Source organism: Colletotrichum jinshuiense, chromosome 6 (assembly GCF_051148585.1).
Source record: "Colletotrichum jinshuiense chromosome 6, complete sequence".
In the NCBI taxonomy this organism is placed as follows: domain Eukaryota; kingdom Fungi; phylum Ascomycota; class Sordariomycetes; order Glomerellales; family Glomerellaceae; genus Colletotrichum; species Colletotrichum jinshuiense.
Window position 1 is genome coordinate 4,900,488 of NC_139313.1, and position 22,771 is coordinate 4,923,258.

The 22,771-nt window shown below is 55.2% G+C and overlaps 6 protein-coding genes across 6 annotated transcripts; 2 read left to right on the top strand and 4 right to left on the bottom strand.

Moving 5' to 3' along the window:
• Positions 1-1,429: 1,429 nt before the first annotated feature.
• On the top strand, positions 1,430-2,866 carry EsH8_VI_001240 (FAD dependent oxidoreductase; the record flags this gene model as incomplete). The annotated part of the gene is made up of 1 exon (XM_083272493.1): positions 1,430-2,866. The coding sequence occupies one exon, from the start codon at positions 1,430-1,432 to the stop codon at positions 2,864-2,866; it is 1,437 nt and encodes a 478-aa protein (XP_083127667.1).
• An 828-nt stretch (positions 2,867-3,694) lies between these two features.
• On the bottom strand, positions 3,695-4,636 carry EsH8_VI_001241 (TATA-binding protein; the record flags this gene model as incomplete). The annotated part of the gene is made up of 4 exons (XM_083272494.1): positions 3,695-3,711; positions 3,764-4,178; positions 4,237-4,324; positions 4,383-4,636. 4 exons carry the CDS (start codon positions 4,634-4,636, stop codon positions 3,695-3,697), a joined length of 774 nt encoding a protein of 257 aa, XP_083127668.1.
• Positions 4,637-9,178: 4,542 nt separating this feature from the next.
• On the bottom strand, positions 9,179-11,277 carry EsH8_VI_001242 (electron-transferring-flavoprotein dehydrogenase; the record flags this gene model as incomplete). The annotated part of the gene is made up of 3 exons (XM_083272495.1): positions 9,179-9,278; positions 9,360-10,905; positions 10,983-11,277. 3 exons carry the CDS (start codon positions 11,275-11,277, stop codon positions 9,179-9,181), a joined length of 1,941 nt encoding a protein of 646 aa, XP_083127669.1.
• An 881-nt stretch (positions 11,278-12,158) lies between these two features.
• On the bottom strand, positions 12,159-14,944 carry EsH8_VI_001243 (GH92 family glycosyl hydrolase; the record flags this gene model as incomplete). The annotated part of the gene is made up of 6 exons (XM_083272496.1): positions 12,159-13,213; positions 13,264-14,380; positions 14,438-14,448; positions 14,498-14,602; positions 14,658-14,690; positions 14,743-14,944. 6 exons carry the CDS (start codon positions 14,942-14,944, stop codon positions 12,159-12,161), a joined length of 2,523 nt encoding a protein of 840 aa, XP_083127670.1.
• Positions 14,945-16,971: 2,027 nt separating this feature from the next.
• On the top strand, positions 16,972-18,676 carry EsH8_VI_001244 (glycoside hydrolase family 125 protein; the record flags this gene model as incomplete). The annotated part of the gene is made up of 4 exons (XM_083272497.1): positions 16,972-17,567; positions 17,618-18,140; positions 18,205-18,530; positions 18,589-18,676. The coding sequence occupies 4 exons, from the start codon at positions 16,972-16,974 to the stop codon at positions 18,674-18,676; spliced, it is 1,533 nt and encodes a 510-aa protein (XP_083127671.1).
• Positions 18,677-19,121: 445 nt separating this feature from the next.
• On the bottom strand, positions 19,122-22,748 carry EsH8_VI_001245 (ubiquitin-ubiquitin ligase HUL5; the record flags this gene model as incomplete). The annotated part of the gene is made up of 3 exons (XM_083272498.1): positions 19,122-21,486; positions 21,536-22,192; positions 22,249-22,748. The coding sequence occupies 3 exons, from the start codon at positions 22,746-22,748 to the stop codon at positions 19,122-19,124; spliced, it is 3,522 nt and encodes a 1,173-aa protein (XP_083127672.1).
• Positions 22,749-22,771: the final 23 nt, after the last annotated feature.

Below are 22,771 nucleotides of genomic sequence, written 5' to 3' on the forward strand. Positions count from 1 at the left end.
GACGGGTGGTTGTGAAGGAAGTTTTGGTGAGTGAGTGATGGTTTGAGGCAGGGAAGACGGCGTGGGACAGCTGAAAGCGGGGATGTGGTATGACCCCGCACGGTGCGGGGAGTACCGAAATGGCATCAATTCATACGGCTGGGTGGGAGTAAGGTGGGCTGTTCTATTCCAGGCGGTGTCAACTGTTCCTTGTTTAGAACACCAACGGTCATCATTAAGTCAGCCGCATGGTTTCCATGTCCTTGTCAATAGGTAGGGGGAGATGGAAGCAGCATCAAAAAAGAAACAAGCATTTAAATAAATGACTAATAAACAAAGAAGGGATGAGGGAATAGCCATTAAAAGGAATGTCCAGATTAATTAATTAACTCCAATGCCGATTTTTCTCTTGCGCACGCTCACAGGCATTTATGCGCAATTCACCAACAAGTTGGACAACGGCGTTCATTACAGTCCAAACAGAAAAATGCAAAAAGAGATGGGGCCCAACCGGGATTTGAACCCGGGACCTCGTCCATTCAAGCTGTGCTTAAGGGCTGAAGAACCCGAAGGACGAATCATACGACTAGACCATTGAGCCTGGATCTATTGGTTGTTAAAATGCAGCGTACAAAGCCCTTACTAAGTATACAATCCACTTTCAAAGGGCCGGAAAGCGCACCCGGGTCACTAGGACCTAGCCAGCCATGCAGGCCAACGTCGCGTGAGTGTCACTCGGAAAAGGCCCCCCCAGACCACAGAGAGCTCATTGCGAAAGTACCCAATGCCATTTGTAGTTAACGCGGTACGGAGTAGACACGAAATATTGCCTACACCAACCAGAATGGCCAAGCTTCTACCACCACGCAAATACTACACCTAACCCACAGCAAGTCCCTCCATGCAGACTGACCATGTAGGCCAAGCACCTTGAAGGATCCCCATCCCCTGGCCAGACTACTGCCGTTGCAAACTGGAGCGAGGAAGCACCCCCCACACCGCGCACGGCATTAGCATTGGCAATGGGATCTCCTACAATGCCACCCATCGGTCGGCCCCGCGCCGGACACCTGCACTCCCAGGTTGCTCCTCACACCGAAAGAAAAAATAAAAAACTTACGATGGATGACCCCGCCGGCTTGTCAATGAGCAAATCGACGCGAAGCCACCCGGGGGAGGCACCAACCGCGAAAAATTCTACCTCCGATAACGCCCCCCCGGGTGCGGTGAGCTTTCCGCACCACTCAGCCAACCGGCCCCTTCCTTAGTCCTATCCTACGCATTTCTTAAGGTAAGTTCCTTCTGCTCCCCTTTTGCCTCGTTTCCAATTATACTTCTCCCTGCTCTTCCAATCAAACCCGTGTGATCTACCTCCCTAATCACTTTCCGTCCGGGACCCCGCCCCGAACCATCCAAAAATAAAAATAAAAAACACAAAGACACAGACACAATGACAGCCTCCGACCCGACAGAACCCCCGGCACCCTCCTCGATTCTCATCATCGGCTCTGGCGTCTTCGGCTTGACGACGGCCTACGAGCTCGCCCTCCGTCCCCGCTACGCCTCGACAAGCATCACCGTTGTCGACCGCTCCCCGGTCCCCGGTCCCAGCGAGGACGCCGCCTCAGTTGACTCCTCCCGCATCATCCGCGCAGACTACGCCGACGCCGCCTACGCAGCCCTTGCCGCCGAGGCCCAGACGGAATGGCGCAAGACGGAGAACCCGTCTGATCTCGGCGCCGAGGGACGGTACAGCCAATCCGGCCTGTGCCTCGTCGCGGACCCTACCCCTTCTGCCCCCCACTCCGCTTCCTCACCAACAGATACCAATGCCAAAGCCAAGCAAAAAGCGAAAAAGACCTCCCTCGAATACGTCCGCGAAAGCTACCAGAATGTCGTCTCCCTAGCGGGCAAGGACGGCGACAGGATCAAGGAGCTCCCCACACCCACCGCCATCAAGGAGCATCTCGGCACCCCAATCGCCCCGGGCACATGGGGCTACATCAACCCGCTCGCCGGCTGGGCCGACGCCGCCGCCGCGATGACATACCTCGCCGCCAAAGTCCAAGCCCTGGGTCGCGTGACCTTCGTGTCCGGTACCGCAACCCGCCTAAACTACTCGTCTGATAAGACGGTGACGGGCGCGACACTCGAGAACGGTACCGTCCTCTCCGCAGACCTCGTCATCGTCGCCGCGGGCGCCTGGACGGGCCAACTCGTCGACCTCTCGGGCCAGGCCATCGCCACTGGTCAGGCGGTCGGCTACATCGACATCACCCCCTCCGAGCTCGAAATTCTCTCCAAGATGCCCGTGACCCTCAACTTCAGCACCGGGCTCTTCATGATCCCGCCCGCGGGGCTCCAGCTCAAGGTCGCGCGCCATGCCTTCGGCTACCTCAACCCGACATCCATCCCCCACCCGTCGCCCTCGTCAAACGCGAGAAGCACAGTCTCCCTCCCGGCTACACACCTCACAGACCCTAAGCTTAAGTTCCCCAAGGAGGGCGAGGCTGCCCTCCGCCAAGCCGTTCGCACCATCGTCCCCATCCCCGCCATCCACGACCGCCCCTTCGTCAACACGCGCTTGTGCTGGTACACTGACACCCAGACGGGTGACTTCCTCGTCTCCCACCACCCGGAGGCCAAGAACCTCTTTGTCGCAACGGGCGGCAGCGGGCATGGCTTCAAGTTCCTGCCTGTGCTGGGCAGGGAGATTGTGAACGTGCTGGAGGGTCGTGGCGACAAGGTGTTCACTGAGAAGTGGAGGTGGAGGGAGATCAAGAGCAAGGAAGACGTGACTGGATTGTACGAACACATCATGACAGAAGACGGAAGCCGAGGAGGCATCCCGGGGCTTTTACTCAAACAACAACAAGCCAAGTTGTAGACATAGATAACATGCTCTCGTGTCCATCGTAGAAGTAAATAGTAAGTAGAGACTGTAGGACGATGTATAACTGTAGAGGTTTTCACCCCGAAACGCAACAGATAATTATTATGCTATCGCTGTCGCATGATCGATCACCCATTCATCACCATGAAAATTTGGGACGCAAGAAGGATCGTAGAAACCAGGCTATGGCATTGCGCTAAAAGGTAGTGCTAACTTATCGACTCGCATCAAACCCGCAGACTAAGTGCAGATTAAGTCTGGAGTGATCAGTCAGGCCACCCGGTGAGGCCAGGCGGCTTTGCCATCATAAAACCTGTTTTCGTATCTCAATCAACCCCTATCCATCCTATTCCTCCCGACCAACTGTCCAGGAGGCAACACCAACTCCATTCCGTATTCCTCGTGAACCCCTCAACCCCGTGCATCTAAGTCGCTTCCATTAAAGAACGGCAAAGTCGACCTGCGCATCTGCCGTCGACGATGCCACGAGCAATCTATGTAGTGTCGCGGTATGAGAAATCTTACTCTTTTCTTTTGAATCAAACCCTCCGGCTGGATGCCTCCAACCCAGGTTTCCCTCCTTTGCCAACGCCAATGCAATGCAGCAGAAAAAATCAAGTGAAAACACAAACGAGCGTCGAGGCGACTTGAGTCATGGCCAAGCTGCCAGGTGACGAACGCTCGCTTTTTTTATTGTTTGTGGATAAAAGCAGTCGTGGTATCGTGAAGAAAGGGGGTGTATAATCGTACAAGTCGGCAAGGATGCGAGTGATAGTGGTACATCGACGTTGAGTCGATGATCGATCCATGGCTTCAGTGAATTTAAACCTTCCGGAAATCTAGTTACAGTTAGTAAGTAAGAATCAACAGGATGTGAAGACAGGTACTGACCCTGAAGCACAGGATAGATCATCTCGAAAGCTTGATAAATCTCCTCGCGCACCTTGGCGCCAGTGAGGACGATCTTTCCGCTGACGAAGATGAGGAGCACGATCTTCGGCTTGATCATGCGGTAAATGAGACCAGGGAACAACTCAGGCTCGTAGGAGCTGAAGTTGTGATGGCGCGAGGCAAGACCCTCCAAGCGAATGGGGAACTTGATGTCGCAAGAGCCGACAATGTTCTGGATCTTGAAGTCCGTGAACTTGGCGTTGAATCCCAGCTTCTGAATAATACGTGCATACTTGCGCGAGGCAAGCTTCGAGTCATCCTCAGACTTGGCACCAGTGACGACCATCTTGCCAGAGGCGAAGATTAGAGCGGTAGTCTTTGGCTCTCGGATACGCATGATGACGGCAGCGAAACGCTAGTGGTCAGACAGGTCAGCATGATGATGATGTGAAGTTTCAACCGGCAATTAATACCTTCGGGTTGTACTCTGCGTTTCTCGCGTGCAGGGCAATCGTCTTCAGATCCAAGCGGCAATCGAGGTTGACCGTGGCAACGATATTCCTTGAACGGGCGAGATAAGCCTCATTGAGCAGCAAAAGTTCACTCATGGTATACATACTGCAGCGTGGGAGTCAAGCCACTGCCACCTTGGGTAGCAGCGGGGGTCGCAGCGGGGGTCGCGGGAGTCACCCCGGTACCGTTTGCGCCTTGTTGACCGTTGACGATGGGAGCCTGCCCGTTGACAGCGGGTTTATCGCCGTTCGCCATAGGGGGAGGGAGCTCGTGTGCGCCGCCAGGGAAGGATAAAGATCCAGGGGCAGTGAAGGCCTTGGCCTGCGCAGCGCTGACGGGATGGGTCTGAATAGCCTCCATGATTGCGGTTGTTGGCTATGGCTAAAGATTGAGAGGCAGAGAGCAGATCTGAGGTTGCGAATGTTAGTGACTGAGTAAAGATGCAGTGGCGCAATAGCCGTTGAGGCAATAAAATGGTGGTATTGATGGTGGGCAGAGAAGAGTGATGTTTGTTTGCTGGGCAAATGTGGACGAGTTTGGATCCGAGGTGAGAGGGAGCAAAGTGAGCGCGGATTACCAGCGCCAAAGTTGCGCAAAGCGGGAAGGAATGATGGATAGATGGATGGGTGGGTGGGAGGCGAGCAAGGAAGGTGCGCAGACAGGCAGCGTAGAAATGGATTGGAAAAGATGATTTGCGTACCAGATGTGGGAGATGAACAAGTGAATGTCTCCCCTACAGTGTCTGCTCAAGACAGGTAGGTTATGCGAAACTCTTTGGATGCGACGACTTGCGACCGATGCCGAGTTTACGGTGACGGCAGGAATGCGGCGCAGATGGGTCAAGTGAGGTAGGTCGACGAGAAGGTCGTTGGTTTCGTAGGCGTCGCTTTGGTTATGTCGCGAATGACCCAGATACCACCAATCAACTCGACGTCTCGGGATACCTCGTCACGGTTCAAAGCACGTTGTCTCTATTCGTCGACGTTGCGCGATGTCTACAGAGCGCAGCGACTCGTTCTCGACCTGGTGTGTCGTCGGAAGGGATCGCGCGAGAGATGTAACGAAGGGATGTCTTGAAAGGAACGTATTCCAGTTCTTTCGCTTCAGGGCAGGATGTCTCGGGACACTTTCAGTTAAGAAGCGATACCACGTGAGCCCTGAGTGGTGACAGATCCGTCGTTAGTTGGATGGAGGGAGAGAGAGAGAAATCGGCCTCGAAAACGGAAGCCAAGTCGCGACGGCGAATGGATCCAGAAAATGCGAAGGACAGCGAGGTGTCGTTTGGGGGGGTGATGATGCGATGACGATGCAAGATCGTGATTGGGATTTGGGGTTGTTTGAGTGGGGGTGGAGAAGGAAAATTAGAAAGGCCGAACGTGAGTGGATGACTACGTAAGGCCGTCGGTCGGAGCTTCCGCGCAAGAATTTCGAAACAAGCGGGTTGGAGGGAGGCCTGCCTCTTTATAATTTTGGCCATCGCCCGCCTGAGCAGTCGCCCCAACGACACCCCCTGCACTACAACACAGGGGCCCCAGGCAGCCATTGCGCCGTGGCGGTTGGTCCTGCTTGACATTGCCTGTGCTTAGTGGCCACGCTAAGACCCTGCACCCAATCAGAACTCGCGGAACCTCTCATTTTATCTCCTTGCTCCCCCCATGCATCCCTGTTGCAACCCCCCAGCCCCTGAAGTACCGCGGTGCCGCGTCCCAGGTCTCTGTACTTCTCATGCGGGTTTGCCAGTCCTTTTTTTTTTTCCCCCTTCCCTTCTGCTAGTCTTTTTTTGCGACAGTGCATTCTGGCCAGCGGTTGCCATTTCCTCGCGTTGCTCGCCTCTCACTTGCCTCCCGTGTGTACATAGAGAGAGTATGGGCCTTGGGGGCCCGAGGTTCTTTGCCAGCCACAGAGACAGGCACTCTATTCTCACTCTGCTCGTCATCATTCACCACCCTCGTTTTTTTTTCTTTTTTTTTTCCAATGGTAGTGGACGCTTTGCTTGTGCCCTGAAGCCTGCTTTTGCCCTCGTTGCATTTTTCTCCCCCTCTCATTCTTTTCCTTCCACTTTGCGACCCGACTCGACTCGCTTACCTTCCTGGCTCATCCCTGATTGCCTATCGGCCGTCGCTCATTCACTAACTCCGTCAGGGTTCGTCCATTCATTCATCGATTCATTCACTCCAGCTGCCATTTTCTTTCTTCCTGGCCTTCGCTGTCGACAAACTGCGTCTTTACATTTGCGACCAATCTCTCTCTGATTGTTTCGATGCAACGCCTCGCGTCACCACCCACCGCGACCCGACCAAACGACTGCGTCGGGTCAGCAACAACACCGGCACCATCACCAAACCAACCAAAACAGCGGGACGATGGCGACTGATTGATTTGTGGCCATACAAACCACTTCCATCGAATGGCGTGCCCTCGTTCGCTCATCCACACCGCGGCATCACAGCTCCAACCTCGCCTGTCAATCAAGCCAGCCAATAGCCCGTAGGCCGCCTCGGGCCAACTGGACACCAACCAGCCCAATGCAAATCCCATGGGCGGCGGCGCTTCCACGTATGGGTGCCGCTAATACGAACGCTACCCACGACCTGCCGACCCATTCCGCTCACTTCTGCCACCTTCTCTCACCGCGCCGCGTCATTCCCTTTGGCAGCTCTACACCACACACACCCACAGCAACCAGTACTTGGGTATTTGTTCCGGACTGTGGTTGACTGGGGGTCCCCTCCATCCTCACCCCTTTCTGACCCCCTCCCCCCCTTTTTTCTGGTTTTTTGCCATCCTTCCAGCGATGAAAGGGGGCTTTTGCCCTTTCCAACCCTCCTCCCTCACACACTTCCAACCACACGCTAGCGGTCTGAAACCCCCGAGCCTGTCGCCTCCCTGATTTTGATGGCCACGCTGGTGATCAGCACCGACGCGCTCTGTCAGTGCTGAGCTCCGGCAGCGGCAGCATCATCATCATTATCAGCGAACGGGCTTGCCGTCAAACCTGTCAAAAGGGGTCAGCAGACCACGTTGTCGCTACTTTGCCCGGACGCGACGACACAACGCAAGGACCGAGAGAAAGCCATGACCACGACTGGAACGCGAAAACGGCACTTTTTCTTTTCTTTATGGCGCTTGCTCTGTTTTCGGCCATACGCGGCCCTTTGACAGGAATTTTATGGGCCGGCGCAGCAATCAAGACGGCTTCCGACGTGTGAGTCATGGACTCCAGACCGGTTCTAATCGGCCAGTGCCAGCCAAGCCAGGCAGGGGGAAACCGAAAAAGCATTGAAAAGGCTGGGCTTAGTCCCGAGTGTGTTTGTCGCTCTACCACGGTTGGTCGCCCCCTTCCCCCATCGTAAACCCTCTCGCGTACCGAGTACGCGAGCCTTGCCACGCCGCGGTCCATCGCCGGGAAACTTCTGGGACCCAAACGCGCCCAAAGAAAACTCTGTCGGCACCCACCAGCGCCCCGTAGCGCGCCGACCAAGATGCTGCAAACCAGGCCGTCCACGATTACCCTTCAGCTCAACTGTTTTATCCGCTTCGTTTCTTTTTACACAGCCCAGGGTCGCTTTGGCGTTGCTTCGCCCGCTGTGGTAGACAGAGACGGACACCTGCAGCATCATTGCAGATGCAAATTTTACTGGTAATCTCAGGCAGGTATCGGGTACCAGGGCCTCGTGAGACCGGGGCTGTGGCCCGTGCTCTCACAAGTATCTCGGGGCCCACCCCAAAGTCGAGGTACATCCTGCGTCTTCGGCTTTGCCTGCGCGACTCATGCATGTGCGAGACCCAACCTGAGGCCAAGCCTAGAATTCCCCCCGATGCTGTTTGCTTCCACGGTTTGCAGGCTGTATCTCGGCCAGCGGGCCCGGTAGAGCTCCAACTGCACTGCACCACTGCGACTCATGCGACTTCAAACATCAAAAGTTCGACAGCCTCGTTCGACGTGGGTAGCTCACGACAAGCCTTCCACTGTCGCGCCGTAAAAATTTCCTTTTCGACCGCGTCGTGCAAACCTTATAGTGCATCGTGGATTGTTTGGGCAGCGGGATCAGCAAACCCCCGAGGTAGAACCCTATGCACTGTACGAGTCGTCGTTGGGTTGGCACGCGATATGCTAGACCTGAGTCTGTGTGTTGGACTATTGAGCAGGCACTCCAGCCACTTTGGTGGCTGCACCCTCATTCTTGATAATGCAATGTGTCCATTCCAGCCTTGTCGGCCGCATGAAGTCAAGCAGCCCAAAAAAGACCACTCGTGTCTCGCAAAGCATCCTTTCGTGTCTCCGATGTCGTCCCCATTCCTCCCGAGTCGCGCTCAACCTCCGATCGGGTAGGAGTCTTTTTACTTCCGCCAACCCGCCAACCCGCCCACCACCCGTTCACCCAAACCCGGACGACGTCCGCCTTCGCCGTTGTTGGGGCCCCTTGTCTCTTCGCCGTCCGCCGAGCTCTTCATCATGCACCCGTGAAGTGTGAAGTGTTGGGTATTCGTCCGATATGCTAAACAAAAAACCATGTCGTCATTTTCGACTCGAGTAGTAAGGGTACCGCTACATGCGTCTAGGCCGATTACCAATTCACCTCAAAAACACCCCAAAAAGAAACAAAGCATCAAGCACCTTGCGCCCCAAGTGACCTCTTTTTTTCTGCTCTTCCATACACGCGCTACATGAACATGGATGTCGGACCTCCGAGTGTTCCACCCGTTCGCTCTTCGTTCCCTTTTTGGCCATCTCGCATGTCTCTTTTCCCTTTTTATTTTTTTCTCTCTCCCTTAGGGTGGATTTTTATCTTTACTTCTTATTTTGGCCCGATAGTAGCGCCTTGACCGCACAGAACAGATGGCAGGAGATGATCCGGGCCGGCTCTGGAAGGTCCCGACCCAAATATATATGAGGTCATCTCATGACATGTAGTACTTGGGACCTTCGCCGCCTTGCGGAACCTGCCAGTTGATGTCCTGGTGCGGTGCCTTGATATCGCACGTCTTGCAGTGAATGCAGCTGAAAGGGTGCAAAAGTCAGTCAGACAATCCACCGTCACATTTTCTGCTGGGTTCTTGGGGGGAGGGGGGTTCAACTTACTTTTGCGAGTTGATCTGGAACCTCACGCCCAGCTCCTTGGTATCGTCCTCGACGTACTCGTACACGCCCGCGGGACAGAAGCGGTTCTCGACGCCCTTGAACGTGGGCCACGTCTCGCGCGCGTGCTTCTCCCAGTCCTTGACCTGCAGGTGCGACGGCTGGTCCTCCTCGTGGTTCGTGCCCGTGCGGCTGACGCTTGTGAGGATGTCGAAGCTGATCTTGCCGTCGGGCTTCTCGTACTCGATCTTGGGGAACTTGTCGGCGGGCTTGGTGGCGGCGTGGTCGGGGGTCTTGTGCTTGAGCGTCCAGGGGACGCGGCCCTTGAGGACGTAGGCCTCAAGGCCGGAGTAGGCGATGCCGCCGTACAAGCCCAGGGGGGTGTGGAATGACGGGCGGAAGTTGCGTACCTCCTTGAGCTCCTTCCAGATGGACGAGTTGCGCAGCTTGTCCTCGTAGTCGTACAAGAACACGGTTGGCTGCTCCTCGGCCTCTCCCTCGGCGCCGCTGGTCGACGACAGCGCCGTGAAGGCGGCCTCGGCCGCCAGCATGCCCGACTTCATCGCATTGTGCGTGCCCTTAATCTTGGGTAGGTTGACGAAGCCCGCGGAGTCGCCGATGAGGGCGCCTCCGGGGAATGCGCATTTTGGTATAGACTGGAAGCCACCCTCGATGAGGGCGCGCGCGCCGTAGGTCAGGCACTTGCCGCCCTCGAGGACTTCCTTGTACATGGGGTGGTGCTTCAACTTCTGGAATTCGCCGTAGGGCGAGACCCATGGGTTCTCGTAGTCGAGCGCAACCACGAGGCCGATGCTGACAAGATTGTCGCCGAAGTGGTACATCCAGCCACCGCCGTAGAGGTCCTTGGAGAGCGGGTAGCCCATCGAGTGCGTGATGGAGCCCTTTTGGAACTTTTCCGGGTCCACCTCCCACACTTCCTTGATGCCGAGCGCGTACGTCTGGTGCTGGCTGTCGCGGCGAAGGTCGAACTTCTTGATGACCTGCTTGCTGAGACTGCCGTGGCAGCCCTCGGCGAAGAGCGTGCAGCGGGCGTGGAACTCCATGCCGCGCTCAAATGTCTCCTTCGGCTTGCCGTCGCGGCCGATGCCGAGATCGTTCGTCGCAACGCCCTTGACGCTGCCGTCGACCTCGTTGTAGAGCACCTCGGAGGCTGCGAAGCCAGGGTACACCTCGACGCCGAGCTCCTCGGCGCGGTCGCCCAGCCACTTTGTGAACTGGTTCAGCGACACAATGTAGTTGCCATCGTTGTGCATCTGCGGCGGGGTCGGGAGCGGGATCGACGCCGTCTTCGTGAGGAAGCGCATGCGGTCGCCGCCGGCGGGGGTGGCATATTCGAAGCGGTCCGGGTTATCCTCCGAGAGCCAGTCCGGGATCAGCTCGTCAATGGCCGTGGGCTGGATGACGGCGCCCGAGAGGATGTGGGCGCCCATCTCGCCGGCCTTCTCGAGGAGGAGGACGCGGAAGTCTTCGTTGCCGGCTTCGTTGGCGAGCTGCTTCAGCCGAATCGCGGCGCTGAGTCCGGCGGGGCCTGTAGACCGGGGGCACAAAAAATCAGCTCCAGAAGCTTCAAGAGACATTGGGAAATGGGGGGAGACTGGTCCATACCGCCGCCCACAATGACAACATCAACCTGGTCTGATTCGCGCTCAATGGACGCCGGGTCAAAGTCCTCGTCGCTGCGCCGTGTCCTGGTCGTCGTGAATGACCGCGCGCCTAGCGGTCGGAAGATTGTGACGGCGGGGGAACCCCGCGTCGAGGATATCCTGCTTGTGGAGGTTCTGGGGGTTGTGCTGGTGGTGCCGGCGAGGCCTGCCTGCGCAGGGTGTGTAGGACGGTATCGGCATCTCGAGAGGTTGCGCGTGCTGCGCTGCAGGCTCCTCGCGAGCGGCGAGCTGCTCATCTTGACGGCTGAGAGAGTATGTATGTCGTCGTGAGCGTGTCGGCCGACGGGTGTCGTTCAGTCCGGCGGTTGGGACTTGTCTTCACTCTCTGTCGCGGTTTGGACGTGAAGTCGGGAGGTCAATGACGTCGGCGCAATTGGTCGTGCCCTTGCTCGGTACGGTAGTAAAGTGTTTTTCTCTTCTGTTGAGGTCGTCCGTGGTTTTCAAGCACCTTCTTTGGTGTGGCAGCACTTGTGGTTCGTCAATTGACGGCGGTAAATTGTGGCGGGACCTCTTGAAGAAGCAGCAGCGGATACTTTAAAGCTGTCCACCCGGGTACCTGGCGAAGCTCGTCTCTAATACGTAATGCGAAGGGGGGGAGGGGGACGAGATGCTGGAGACGCCGCCCACCAAGAGTCTCTCCAAGCTTGGGTCCTGGTTTCCGGTTTGGTGATAGCCGAGAGAAACCGGCCGTGGTGTTTGGACTCGAGCAATACCTCGGTGACGCAGCCAACTTGGGCTGGGAACCCAGGTAGAATTTTAGTATCCCGGGGAGCTCTTTTTGCAGCTGAAAGGTACCTGTGTACCAATGACAGGGAGAAGCCGAGTCACTTGAGTAACCGTCGCAGCTGGAAAAGGTTTAACGTATGGGGCACCGCCTGCAAACATCCAATCATAGCTCTCAAATTTCAAATGTTAGTTGCGCTTCTCCGATGTCGTTTCGGCAAACAGGGATGTCAACGCCGTCGGCATAGCGTCGTGTTTAGCCGACCTGACGCTTTCAGTTGCAACTGAGCAGGATTGCCTGCAAAAAATGTACATTGCTACTATTACCGAGAGGCCATTCATAAATAATCCTGAATAGCGCTGCTGCTTTTTATACACGTTGTGTGCCATCAGATCAGCCCTGAGTCCGGGTTGGGGCTGCTGTCTTGGATGCCACAGGGTAGCTGGGCGGCACGTCTTCCTCCTTGGTGCCCCAATCGCTCTCGTTCGGCCCAACCGTGAGTTCTAAAACCCCGCCATTGTAGAAGAACTCATGCGAGATCCAGTTTTTGGTGTACGGCTTCCCGTTCAGGGTAGCGCTCTGGACATATATGCCGTCTGCCATGTCCTTCTCATCCCTTGCAACTTTTCGGATAACAGCGGGCTTAGCCCCCCTCGACTTAAGCCGCACCTCGGGGAAGAAGGGCGGGATGAGCAGGTACACGTCTTGCCCAGCAACCGGGAAGAAACCCATCATTGCGAGCGCGCTGAAAGCCCCCATGGCGCAGTCATCGTTGCCCGGAATGCCGTTGATGGTGGCGTTGAACTGCGACGGGATGTAGCCCCGCGTCGTGCGGGAGCTGAGGCCGGGCCTGCCAGCATAATGGAACTGGAACACGGTGAGGAACGCCTGCTCGTTACCCATGTAGACGATATTGCCACTGTGGTAGTATTCGAGCCTGTCGACAAACGCATCCCGCCCCCCCATGAGCCTGATCAACGTCGCCATGTCCTGTGGCGCAAAGAATGAGTACAGCCACGGCGACCCCTCGTACGTCGCTTGTGACGTGTCGAAGTAGCAGAGGTGCTGTTCTGTGTTGGGCGAACAGACTCGCGTGTTTTGGTATGTAAACGAGCCGTTAATCAGCCTCGGCATCAGGAATCCGGTGTACTTTGTCGTCTCGATCTCCTTGCGGTCTTTGTCCTGAATGATGTCTTTCTGATCTGGGTTCCAGAGATTCTGCCAGTTGGCGCTGCGCTGCATGTATTTCGCAAAATCTTCTTGGTGACCGAGCCCGTGTGCCATCTCGGCGATGCAGAAGTCGTCGTATGCATATTCTACTGTTCGAGAAACGGAGCGGCTGTTCGGCCCGGATGAGACTCTGTCCATATGGTTCTTTGCAATGTATCCCAGGCCAAGCCAGCTCTCGAGGTTGCCGCGGCCTTCAACACCAAAATGCAGCGGTGCCACTGCAATTCGTTCGTCAGAGTCATTCAAACGTACCAGAGCAACTACGTACCTTCGGCGTCAGAAACCACGGCCTCATATGCGGTCTTCCAGTCCACACCATTGGTGAGGTTCTTTAAGTAGGCGTCCGCAATCACAATATCGGCGTTTGAGCCCCCCTGGCTGAATCCTTTACAGAACGACATTCTGCAGTCCGGGAGCTTACCGACGAATCTGTAAATGTCCAAAAGCGCTCGAACCATCTGTGTCTGTGCCTCCGGATCTACAATAGTGAGCAGCGGGTGCTGAGCTCGGAACGAGTCCCAGATGCAGTAAAATGAATCAAAGTACGGCTCGGACGACTCCCACAGTGGATTTTCGCCAGTGTAGTTCTGCGGTGATAGTAGACTCCTGTAAAGGCCAGACCAAAAGGTAGTCTTCATATCCTCGCTGACGCCCTCGGTGTTTAATTCGACCACTGAGAGTTTCTCGCCCCAAGCCGACTCCGCAGCACGCACGGTGCCCTCAAAGTCGAATTTTGGTATCTCAGTCTCGGCATTGCGGCAGGCCTTCTCGACGGATACGAAAGAGAGGCCTACTCTAGCAAGTATTTGGTTGTTTTCGGGACGCTCGAAGTGCAGCCACGCGCCGGCCGCCCCGGTAGGATTATGAATACCTCGGGTGAACTGCGACAGGTGCTTTGACTCCTCACGAGGGTTCTCGCCCTCGAAAACACCCGACTTTCGAATGGTGGCTCCCTTGAAGTCGGCACAAAAGAAAGCCCTGTAGTTGCCCTGTCCGAAGGAGGGCCTGAAAGTGCCTTCGCCAATGATACGGCCTGATTCGAACACTTGGATGCCGCCACTAGTTCTACTCTGGGCAATGTCCGTGAGATCGATGAGAACAAGAGGGCTGCTCACAGCTTCAATGGTGTCGCGGTTGGCCGCGTCCGTATACGAAACCGTCTCATTAGGTGAGAAGTTGAAGCGGTAGAGAGTAGCCCGCTCACTTGCAGTCATCTCGGCGCGGACGCTGTTCGTAAGGTTGACCGAAAAGTAGCCTGGGCGGGCCACGACCGAGTCGTTGACACGGAGTAGACTCCTTTGCTCCGTCGTGTATTTGCAGGTTAAGTAGTTATCGTCCTCGCATCCAGGATGGACGAAAAGAGGAAAGTTTCCCAGGGACGGTGACTGTACGAATGTCAGAGAAAGTGCACAAAAAACCACGACGTAGTTCAAGAGTCTCACGCCTCCAGTCCCTAGATCACTAATTAGCAAGAGCATGATGTCAAAGTAATACAAACTTACCTGAATCATGTAAATGAGAGAAGCCGGTTATCTTGGAGTTGTCAGAGACCCAGCCAGCGGCGTTTTCGGCTTTCGAATCAGTGTCGGCACAGGCCTTGGCCATGCCTGACAGTCAGTTAGCGAACTATCCCGATTGTGAGAAGAAAATGTCATCACCAACCGTAGGGTAGCGATGCACCGGGGAACACATGACCTGGAACACCATAAGCGAGCTGCTGTCGAGCGTGACCGGCGCTCTAACTGACCTCCGTTGACCGTTCCTATCAGAGGATCAACGTATCTAAGGAAGGCGCGCCGAGCTTCCAAGTTGGGCCGTGATGACGAAAAAAACGAAAGTCCGTCGGTGTCTGAGCGAGGCCACCAGACAACCAGGCAGACAGCGACAACGGCGAAGATTAGAAGCCGTGCAGGTCGCGAGAGACCTACGGCGGGGACGAGGACAGCCATTTTGGGCTTGCGGTCGACAGTGATCGGTCGAGGAGGTCCAACGGCCACCAAATTAGGCCCGATCCCGGGAAGTGAGACAATGGACAGGGTCTCCGCCCATCAGGATGCCTTCAGGGCTGTGGAATGGGAGGTTCACCGGGGATGTCTGTATTGCTTATCCCGTCCTATGGACGTCTTCTCGGCTTAGCTCTATCGACGCTCGAAGGACATTCCTAACCGGGAATATGGATGGTCTTTGCGTGGTCTGCTTCAAATTAAATCGTGCAGGTCTCAGTGTCTCTGTTCTTGGCTCAGTCGGCTGCTCAAGGCAGAATAATGCAACGCTAGCAAGCAAGATTGACGATAAGGTTTGAGTTTCAACAAATACATGAATGATGCCGCGGAACGGGGGCGGCGACTGGACACATGTGCGGCTATATGAAGGGGCAGGCACTCCCTGCACAAGACTCCAGCACAATGGGATGGATCAGACTCGGAGGAAACAAGGGTTGTCTCTGGGTCCGCCAGCCCAAAATGGCAACTGCTTCGACGCCATTGGCAACTGGTCTCCAGTTTGAGGAGTTGATGTGACCGAACTAATACAGCAGACGAGTCGCCTTTGCCAACGCCCCTTTTTCTTCTAGGCATGCATGCTTTGTGCCTATTCGGACACGGACTTGCAGTTCCAAGTACCAGGAGTGGTTAAGCCGGGGGTTTGAGGGGGGTGTCAAATCTGCCCGAATAGCAGGGCTTGCAGCAACGGGAACTATTAGTCGCTGCTCTGATGCTACCCTGTCATGATTAAGGTTAAATGTTAGTGCAACTCGTGCCGATTTGCTCATTGTTCCTAACAATGCATTGTATTCTGTAACGCCATCTTCTCCAACGCTCTGGCCCCTCATCCCGTTTCTCCTCCCTCTTCATCCCCTTCCCCACCTCCCTGACCACGACTCTTGCACTGACATCTTTTCATGCCCACAGTCACGTAAGCACGGTCCGAGATTCTGTAACAGCCACGTCCAGTAATGACTAAAGTCGTATTCCTTTTTTCTTCCAAAAGTTTTTTTTTGCACAAATACTGCAAAAGCTAGGCATTCATCACCAGCCCGACTTGGCTCGGGTTTTCGGCAGGAAAAGCCCAAGCGGGCTCGCTTCGTCCGCTAAAGAAACATCTTGGCCGTTTATCAGTCGGCACGCACTTAGTATCGCCGATAAACCCCGATGACGGCAAGCTTCTGGAACACAAGCTCATCCGAGACATTTTCGTCTAGCTCTCTAGTCCGACATGACAACGGACATCCTCCACCCATCCATTTCGATGAATGCCTCTTTGGGAGACTCGCCAACACGTTGCATGTAGCCGAGTGGCTGCCGTTGCCGTCCCTTAGCTGAAGATCTAGCTGCATGAAGGCGGAGAACCCTGCTCTCCCCCCCACCCGGCCACTTCCAACTCCTGTTTGCTTCAGTCCATTACTCAACTCCCGCCAGCATTATGGAAACTTTGCTTGGGTGCTCGAGGACACACCCTGTCTGTCAAGCGGCTCATGGTCCCATCGCGTTTGAGAGCAGTCCATATCTCCCTTTTTTCCCATGGAGCTCACGGAAACCCTCAAACAGATATTGTGGTCTGAGCTTTGGGCATGCTGCTTGCTGCTTTAGCCTGGCCAATGCTAAAACGTCGTGGCAGCCCGGACTTGCATAGCCTGCGTAGTAGTTGCTTCTCACGCCGCTTCGTCCTTCTCTCCTCAACCCCCGCTTTGGTGGTTACGGCGCGGTGGGCACTAACAAGCAGAACGACATCATATCCTCCTGCAATACGACGGCATCGTTATTAGTCCCCATATACAACGTTCCCGCCCCCGCATCCCGTCCGTCCCCCGCCCATCGCTCAAGGTCACGCGAACCTCAGTGAATCTTGATCAGAAGGACATGACGGCCGGCACTTGATCCCCTCTCCCGACTTCTTAACCATGCTCTCGCCGCTGAGGGCCAGGCATCGCGTCGTCCTGCGATCGTGACCGTACCTGGTTGGAACCTCCAGAGTCATCATGGCCCTATTATACAGCCTCGCCCTTGCTGGTCTGGCGGCAGCAGCTCTCAAACCAGACTGCCCACATTTTACCGACTATGCGGCCAACCTTCATGAGCCCTTCTCCGAGGGCGTTCACAAGCTGGCGTACCAGCGTCCTCCGCCAGAATGTCGCACGGCTAGTTTCCCCGAGGTCGAGAAGACCATTGCCGAGATGAAGACCCTTGTCAAAGACCCGGACCTCTTTCGCCTCTTCGAGAACACGTTCCCGAATACCCTCGACACCACAATCGCCTGGACCGGGTTCGCCGACGAGGACCCGGACGAGGAGCTCAGCTTCATCATCACGGGCGACATCAATGCGGAATGGCTGAGAGATAGCAGCAACCAGCTGCAAAGTTACCGGTCCTTGCTCACGCGCAACTCTTCCGAGGGTTCTCTCGCCGCGCTGTATCGCGGGGCCATTAACCTGCAAGCTCGCTACGTCCGCTTCGCTCCTCACTGCAATGCTTTCCAGCCGCCTGAAGAATCCGAAATCCCCCCCACGCCGAACGACGCCGGCGGCTCTGATCACATCTACCCAGGCTACCCGACCTACTCCTTCTTCGAGTGCAAGTACGGTATTCATCCCTCCCCAGGTTATCGAGGTGGCCTAACCATGTTAGATACGAGTTGGACTCTCTGGCCGCGTTCCTGCAGCTCTCGCACGACTACCACGCCGCCACCGCCGACAAGGAGTTCTTCGCCCGCTTCGCCTGGTCCAAGGCGATCGCCGTCCTTCTCAACACCACGGACGCCCTACGCGCCGGAACCTATGCCGCAGACGGCACCCTTAATGTGTCCCCGGCCCTCTTCGAACGGACATCCACCTCGGCCTCGGAAACACTCTCCAATAGCGGTAATGGGGCACCGACCCAAGGCGACACCGGCTTGGTCCGCAGCTTTTTCCGCCCCAGTGATGACAGTTGCATCTATCAGCTTTTCGTCCCCGCCAATATGATGTTCGCGCGCTACCTCAAATCCTGCGCCGATATCATGGACGACATCGACGAGAACCTCGCCGAGCGCATGCGGGACTCGGCCAACGCCGTTCGTGAGGGCATCGAGGCCTACGGAAAGACGACTCACCCCAAGTTTGGCGAGATCTACTCCTACGAAGTAGACGGCTTCGGCAGCCACAACATCATGGTTCGTGACCGCGCTTGCTGCCGTCAAACGCTGGGCGATGCTTGTAGCTAACTCCAGCCTCTAGGACGACGCCAACATACCCTCTCTCCTCTCTGCCCCTCATTACGGCTACCTCTCCAAGCAGGACCCCATCTACCAAAACACGCGCCGCTTCGTACTCTCCACCTCGAACCCCTACCAGATGCGTGGCCCTATCCTCAACGCCACAGGGGGCCCGCATATCGGGCCGGGCAACGCCTGGCCCATGGCTCTAATCATGCAGCTCATGACCTCGGACGACGACAATGAGATCGTGAACGGGTTGCGCCAACTCGTGAGCTCAACAAATCGTCTCGGCTTAATCCATGAATCCGTTAATAGCCACGACGCCTCGAAGTGGACCCGGTCATGGTAAGTTGGAGTCTACCGAGAGTCGCATCGAAAATGCTAATGATGGTGATTTCGACAGGTTCGCCTGGGCCAACGGTCTTTTCGGGCAGATGATGCTGGACCTCAGGGAGAGAAAGCCGCACCTGCTCGAGAGAAGCTATCAGTAAAGGGATCGGGTGGTGCAGCAAATGACGGAAAGCGACTGTATGTACGACTCTCCACCTGCTGAAGTCGTATTAGTTAGATATATTGATGGCAGAACGCTAGTGATGCAGTAGAGCCCTCCACGACCCACCGTGTTTTGAAGGGTGGGCACGCAGGTTATCAACAGCTTTGGCTCCTTCCACTACGGTCAATAGGGACCGGCGAATTGGCCAAAATTGGAGGCATCATAGGTTTCGTTATAGATACTAACGTAGTAATAACATTTTGGTGGTTTCACTTAGGTATGGAGCTTCCGGGCCAAGTGTTAAGATATCCAGCCGTCTGCTGGCATTCCTCGTTGGCACTTCAATGTGAGCGAGCGATGTTGGAAATACTACATTTACACTGCTCTGCTCTTATCTTACGTCATAACTTCATAAACACCCATCCTTCGGGGCGTCTCGCCTCTTAGCTGAGGTCAAACCCAGCCCCAGAAGATATGGCATAAAGCAGCTTCTTCCTCAGTGTCTCCTGGTCCTTGTACCGCGGTAGCTTTAGCAGATTCACGCAAGTGCTGGTACTCGGTAACCTCGCCTGGTCCTCACCTCCATCACGAATGCTGAAGCGCGGGCTCAGTTGCGAAAAGCCTAGCAGAGGCGCCCGCGGGGTACTTGTCACGTACTTGAGTACGTCTCGCCGCTCCCGGTCAGAGAAGTTGGCCATGACCTTCCAAAACAGCTGCACTGTAGGGTGCTCCAATCCATCGTCCCCTACTTCATACAAGCCCGAGTAGATTGTGTTTCTGCGCAAGTCTTCGATGTCGATTTCAGAGCTGTCACCGCCCACGAGGCGTTGCAGTTCGTTCTGGTTGAACATGGACAGCCAAGAGGGGGCGATGATGGAACGGAGACCGCGGAGGAACGAGGCAGTCTGTTGGGCGGGTTGGGCAACGAGGCGGTGGCGGGCAACGTATGAGATGTAGAGGAGGCGGTTGTCGTTTGTGACGGTGACATTTTCGCCGTTGAGGATTAAGTTCCTTGTAACAGTACGCACGGGTTCCCCTGGCAAGGAGACTTGGTCGTTGATGGTAAAGTCGAGCGCCAGATCCGCCACATTTTCGTTATAGTTCTTGAGACGCAACATGCCTTGATAAAGTTCCTCGTCCAAGTCCCTCAGGTCGTTGACGTTGCCGCGATAACTGTTCTCCCCTGTCTGCCCTGAGATCCATTTCAAGAGGAAGAATCCGGCAAATGCTATGTCAACAAGAATTCCTTCGTACATGCATTTGCCGACGATTCGGCCGAGGAATTCGAATTGACGGAGCAGGTCTTGCACCTGGTCTTGCCATTCTGCAGTGTTTTCTGGAACGCCAGCTCTTCTCAGGGCCTCTTTGAGCTCATCCATTGCAGTCGGGTTGGGGTACAGGAGCCCCTGGCTATTTGATGCGAACAGCGAGATGCCGTCCATCTGACCAAAGGCCTCAGTCGTGACGCTCGTCAGGAATTCCTTCGTTACTCCGCCGCCATCAATGCCAGCCTCGACAGTATCGAATTGGTCGACGAATTGGATCTGTATTGGTTCTTTGAGACCTTCGCCTAGCTCATAAAATTGTTCAAAGGCATCTTGAAACACCTGTCCTCTCCTGATTTTACCGTGATGCCGTCCAGCCGGGCTCCTCCCAGGAGATCGTAAGGGGTTATGGAGCATCGTCATCCTCCACTGGTCGGCATCCATACCCTCCCGGCGTCTGTGTTTGTCGAGGTAAACGAATTGACGGAAGATTTGGACACGGGTGTCAAAGGGGATGACAAATGGCATGTGTCTCAAGATTTCCAATTTTGGTCCGATGACAGCAAGGAGACGATCCCTCTGTGCCTTGCGCTGTTGAGCTCGGAGCCTTTCGATTTGAGCGTGACGTGATACTCGCTGCCCGGCCACAGTCTGCATTATGTCGTTCTGTAGCCCTCCCATATTCGTATCCTCGTCGACGTCGTCGTCTTCGTCATCACTCGATTCGGATACCTCGTTTTGCCGCTCTTGTTCGGCGACGACCGCACTCACAAAACCCTCCATGTCAAATTTCGATGTCATGAGCCAATGGTCTGGTGGTAAGAATGGCCGTCGGGAATCCCGCTCATATAGAAGTCGCAATGCCGTAGTAACAATACTGCGCAGGCTGCCGAGGTCAAGCCTGGTGTCGGCTGCACTAGCTTTAGGACCATTGCTTCGTGCATCTTTTGATGCCTTCGTAGCGGTGCTGCCAAAATATGATTCGAGCTGGCTCATCGATATCGGCTCAGAGTGTTGAATACCCTGTAGAATGTCTGCTGCATTGTAATGCAATGTGAAGGCGAGGTGCTTCAGTACAATAGTGAGGTTCTTCACCTCTTGAAGAGAAAGGCCACATGACCGCAGCCGAGATGCTGGCTCTTCACTTTTCAGAATATCGGGGTATATGCCGCTGAAGAAGTCCTCGTCATCACTCAACCGTAGGATGAAGATGTAGAGTTCGAGGAAAAGCAGCACAAGTCTCCATTCCTGCTCTTGTGAAGAGTCGATCGACTTGGAAGACTTTGATAGATAGCTCCGCAAAAGGCCTGCGACTTGTGTTGAATTTTGGAGGATTTGCCTGTACACACTAGTCTGGCTCATCGCTTGCCAGAGAAATTTGATGGTTGGCAGGTTTCCTGTGCTCGAACTAACATCGCCCAAGAAGAGCCGCATACGAATTTCATCGCCGTGGCTGGGAAAACATCGAAGGAGGGTGAGAATGTAGCCGGACAATAGACTCGCGCTTTGGACTTCTTGACTTGACGATCGAGACCCAAAATTACTACATGAGGTTAGCGAATTTGGTAGGACGTGGGAAGAAGTCCACCCACCTAGTGAGTTCTGCCAGTAACGCCGAGATGCCATCCTTATCCACCAACGACGTGAGCTGGCGGGTGACATATGCAGGTAGTGGCTGGAGAAGATTTTCCTCGGTGCCGTTAGAGTCCACAGTTGATGAGGTAGGATCGGCTGGTTTGACAGAAAGCCTCAGGCTTATTTCGGCGAACAGGCTTGAGAGTTGGATATGGAGTGCATCTAGGTGTTTAAGCCCTTGCGACTTGCTGCCCGTCTTCTGATGTAGACCGATAAAATGTGCCAGAAGCCAAACTTGACCGTCCCGACTAACACCGTCAATTCGTCCTTCAGTGTATGCTGTGGTAATTGCTGATGCGAGGTGGTCTGAGTCGAGGTTCTGGGAGAGCACTCGAGTATTTTCTTCGACCAGAGGGATATCGTGGCGAGTCAAAAAGGAGAGAGCCAATGCCTCATAGGCGGCTAAGAGGTAGTCATCAGCCGATTTAGTCTGCAGAGGCACAAGGACAGCTCTTGATGTGGTCTCCGGAGACACTGTATCATGATTCGATGCCCCGCATAGTTCTGCAAGGACTGTGTAGTATTGTCGGAACGATTTCGAGAGTGACGCGGGAGCGGTATGTACGATGTGCGTAAGCAGGTTTAATAGGAGTTCGACATCGTCTCGTTGGGTTCTGCAAGTATCGTTAGTTGGGTTCAACCATGCCATCTACCACGAGAAGATACCAACCTTTTCTTGGTTTGGACACCAAGTGCTTCCAGAAGTATCCGAACAAACCGTGCCAAACGAGGGGGAGGGAGGTGGTCGGGCGCGAGGGGGTTGAGGTTGGTCGTACTCAGCTCTCTCGAGATAACGACCAGGCGCCTAATGTCGTCATCGTGGCTGGGTTGAAAGGTTGTTAACAGCAGTGGCAAAGCTGTCAACAGTCTCTGCTGTGTACCCAAGGCCGATTTGGGAGAGTACAGAGCATCAAAGGCATCACGACGGGAGTCTCGAAGCCGCCTCCTAGCCCGGTGGCCCCTCCAAGTCTTTTGAATCTTGCCCGCGGCTTTCAGCCTATCTCGGTCCTGCTGCCTTTGTGCTCGCTCTGCTTGGGCATTCGAAACGGTTTTGGAGGCTCCTGACCCTGCCGACGGAGTCCATGATGTGGCGGCAAAGGGATTGAGGTTCTGGCCGCTGAGGTTCACGTTCCGTGGGCGTCGAGAGTTTCCTGAGAAGGTGGGAAACATGTTTCGTCGAAGAAACGCTGTCT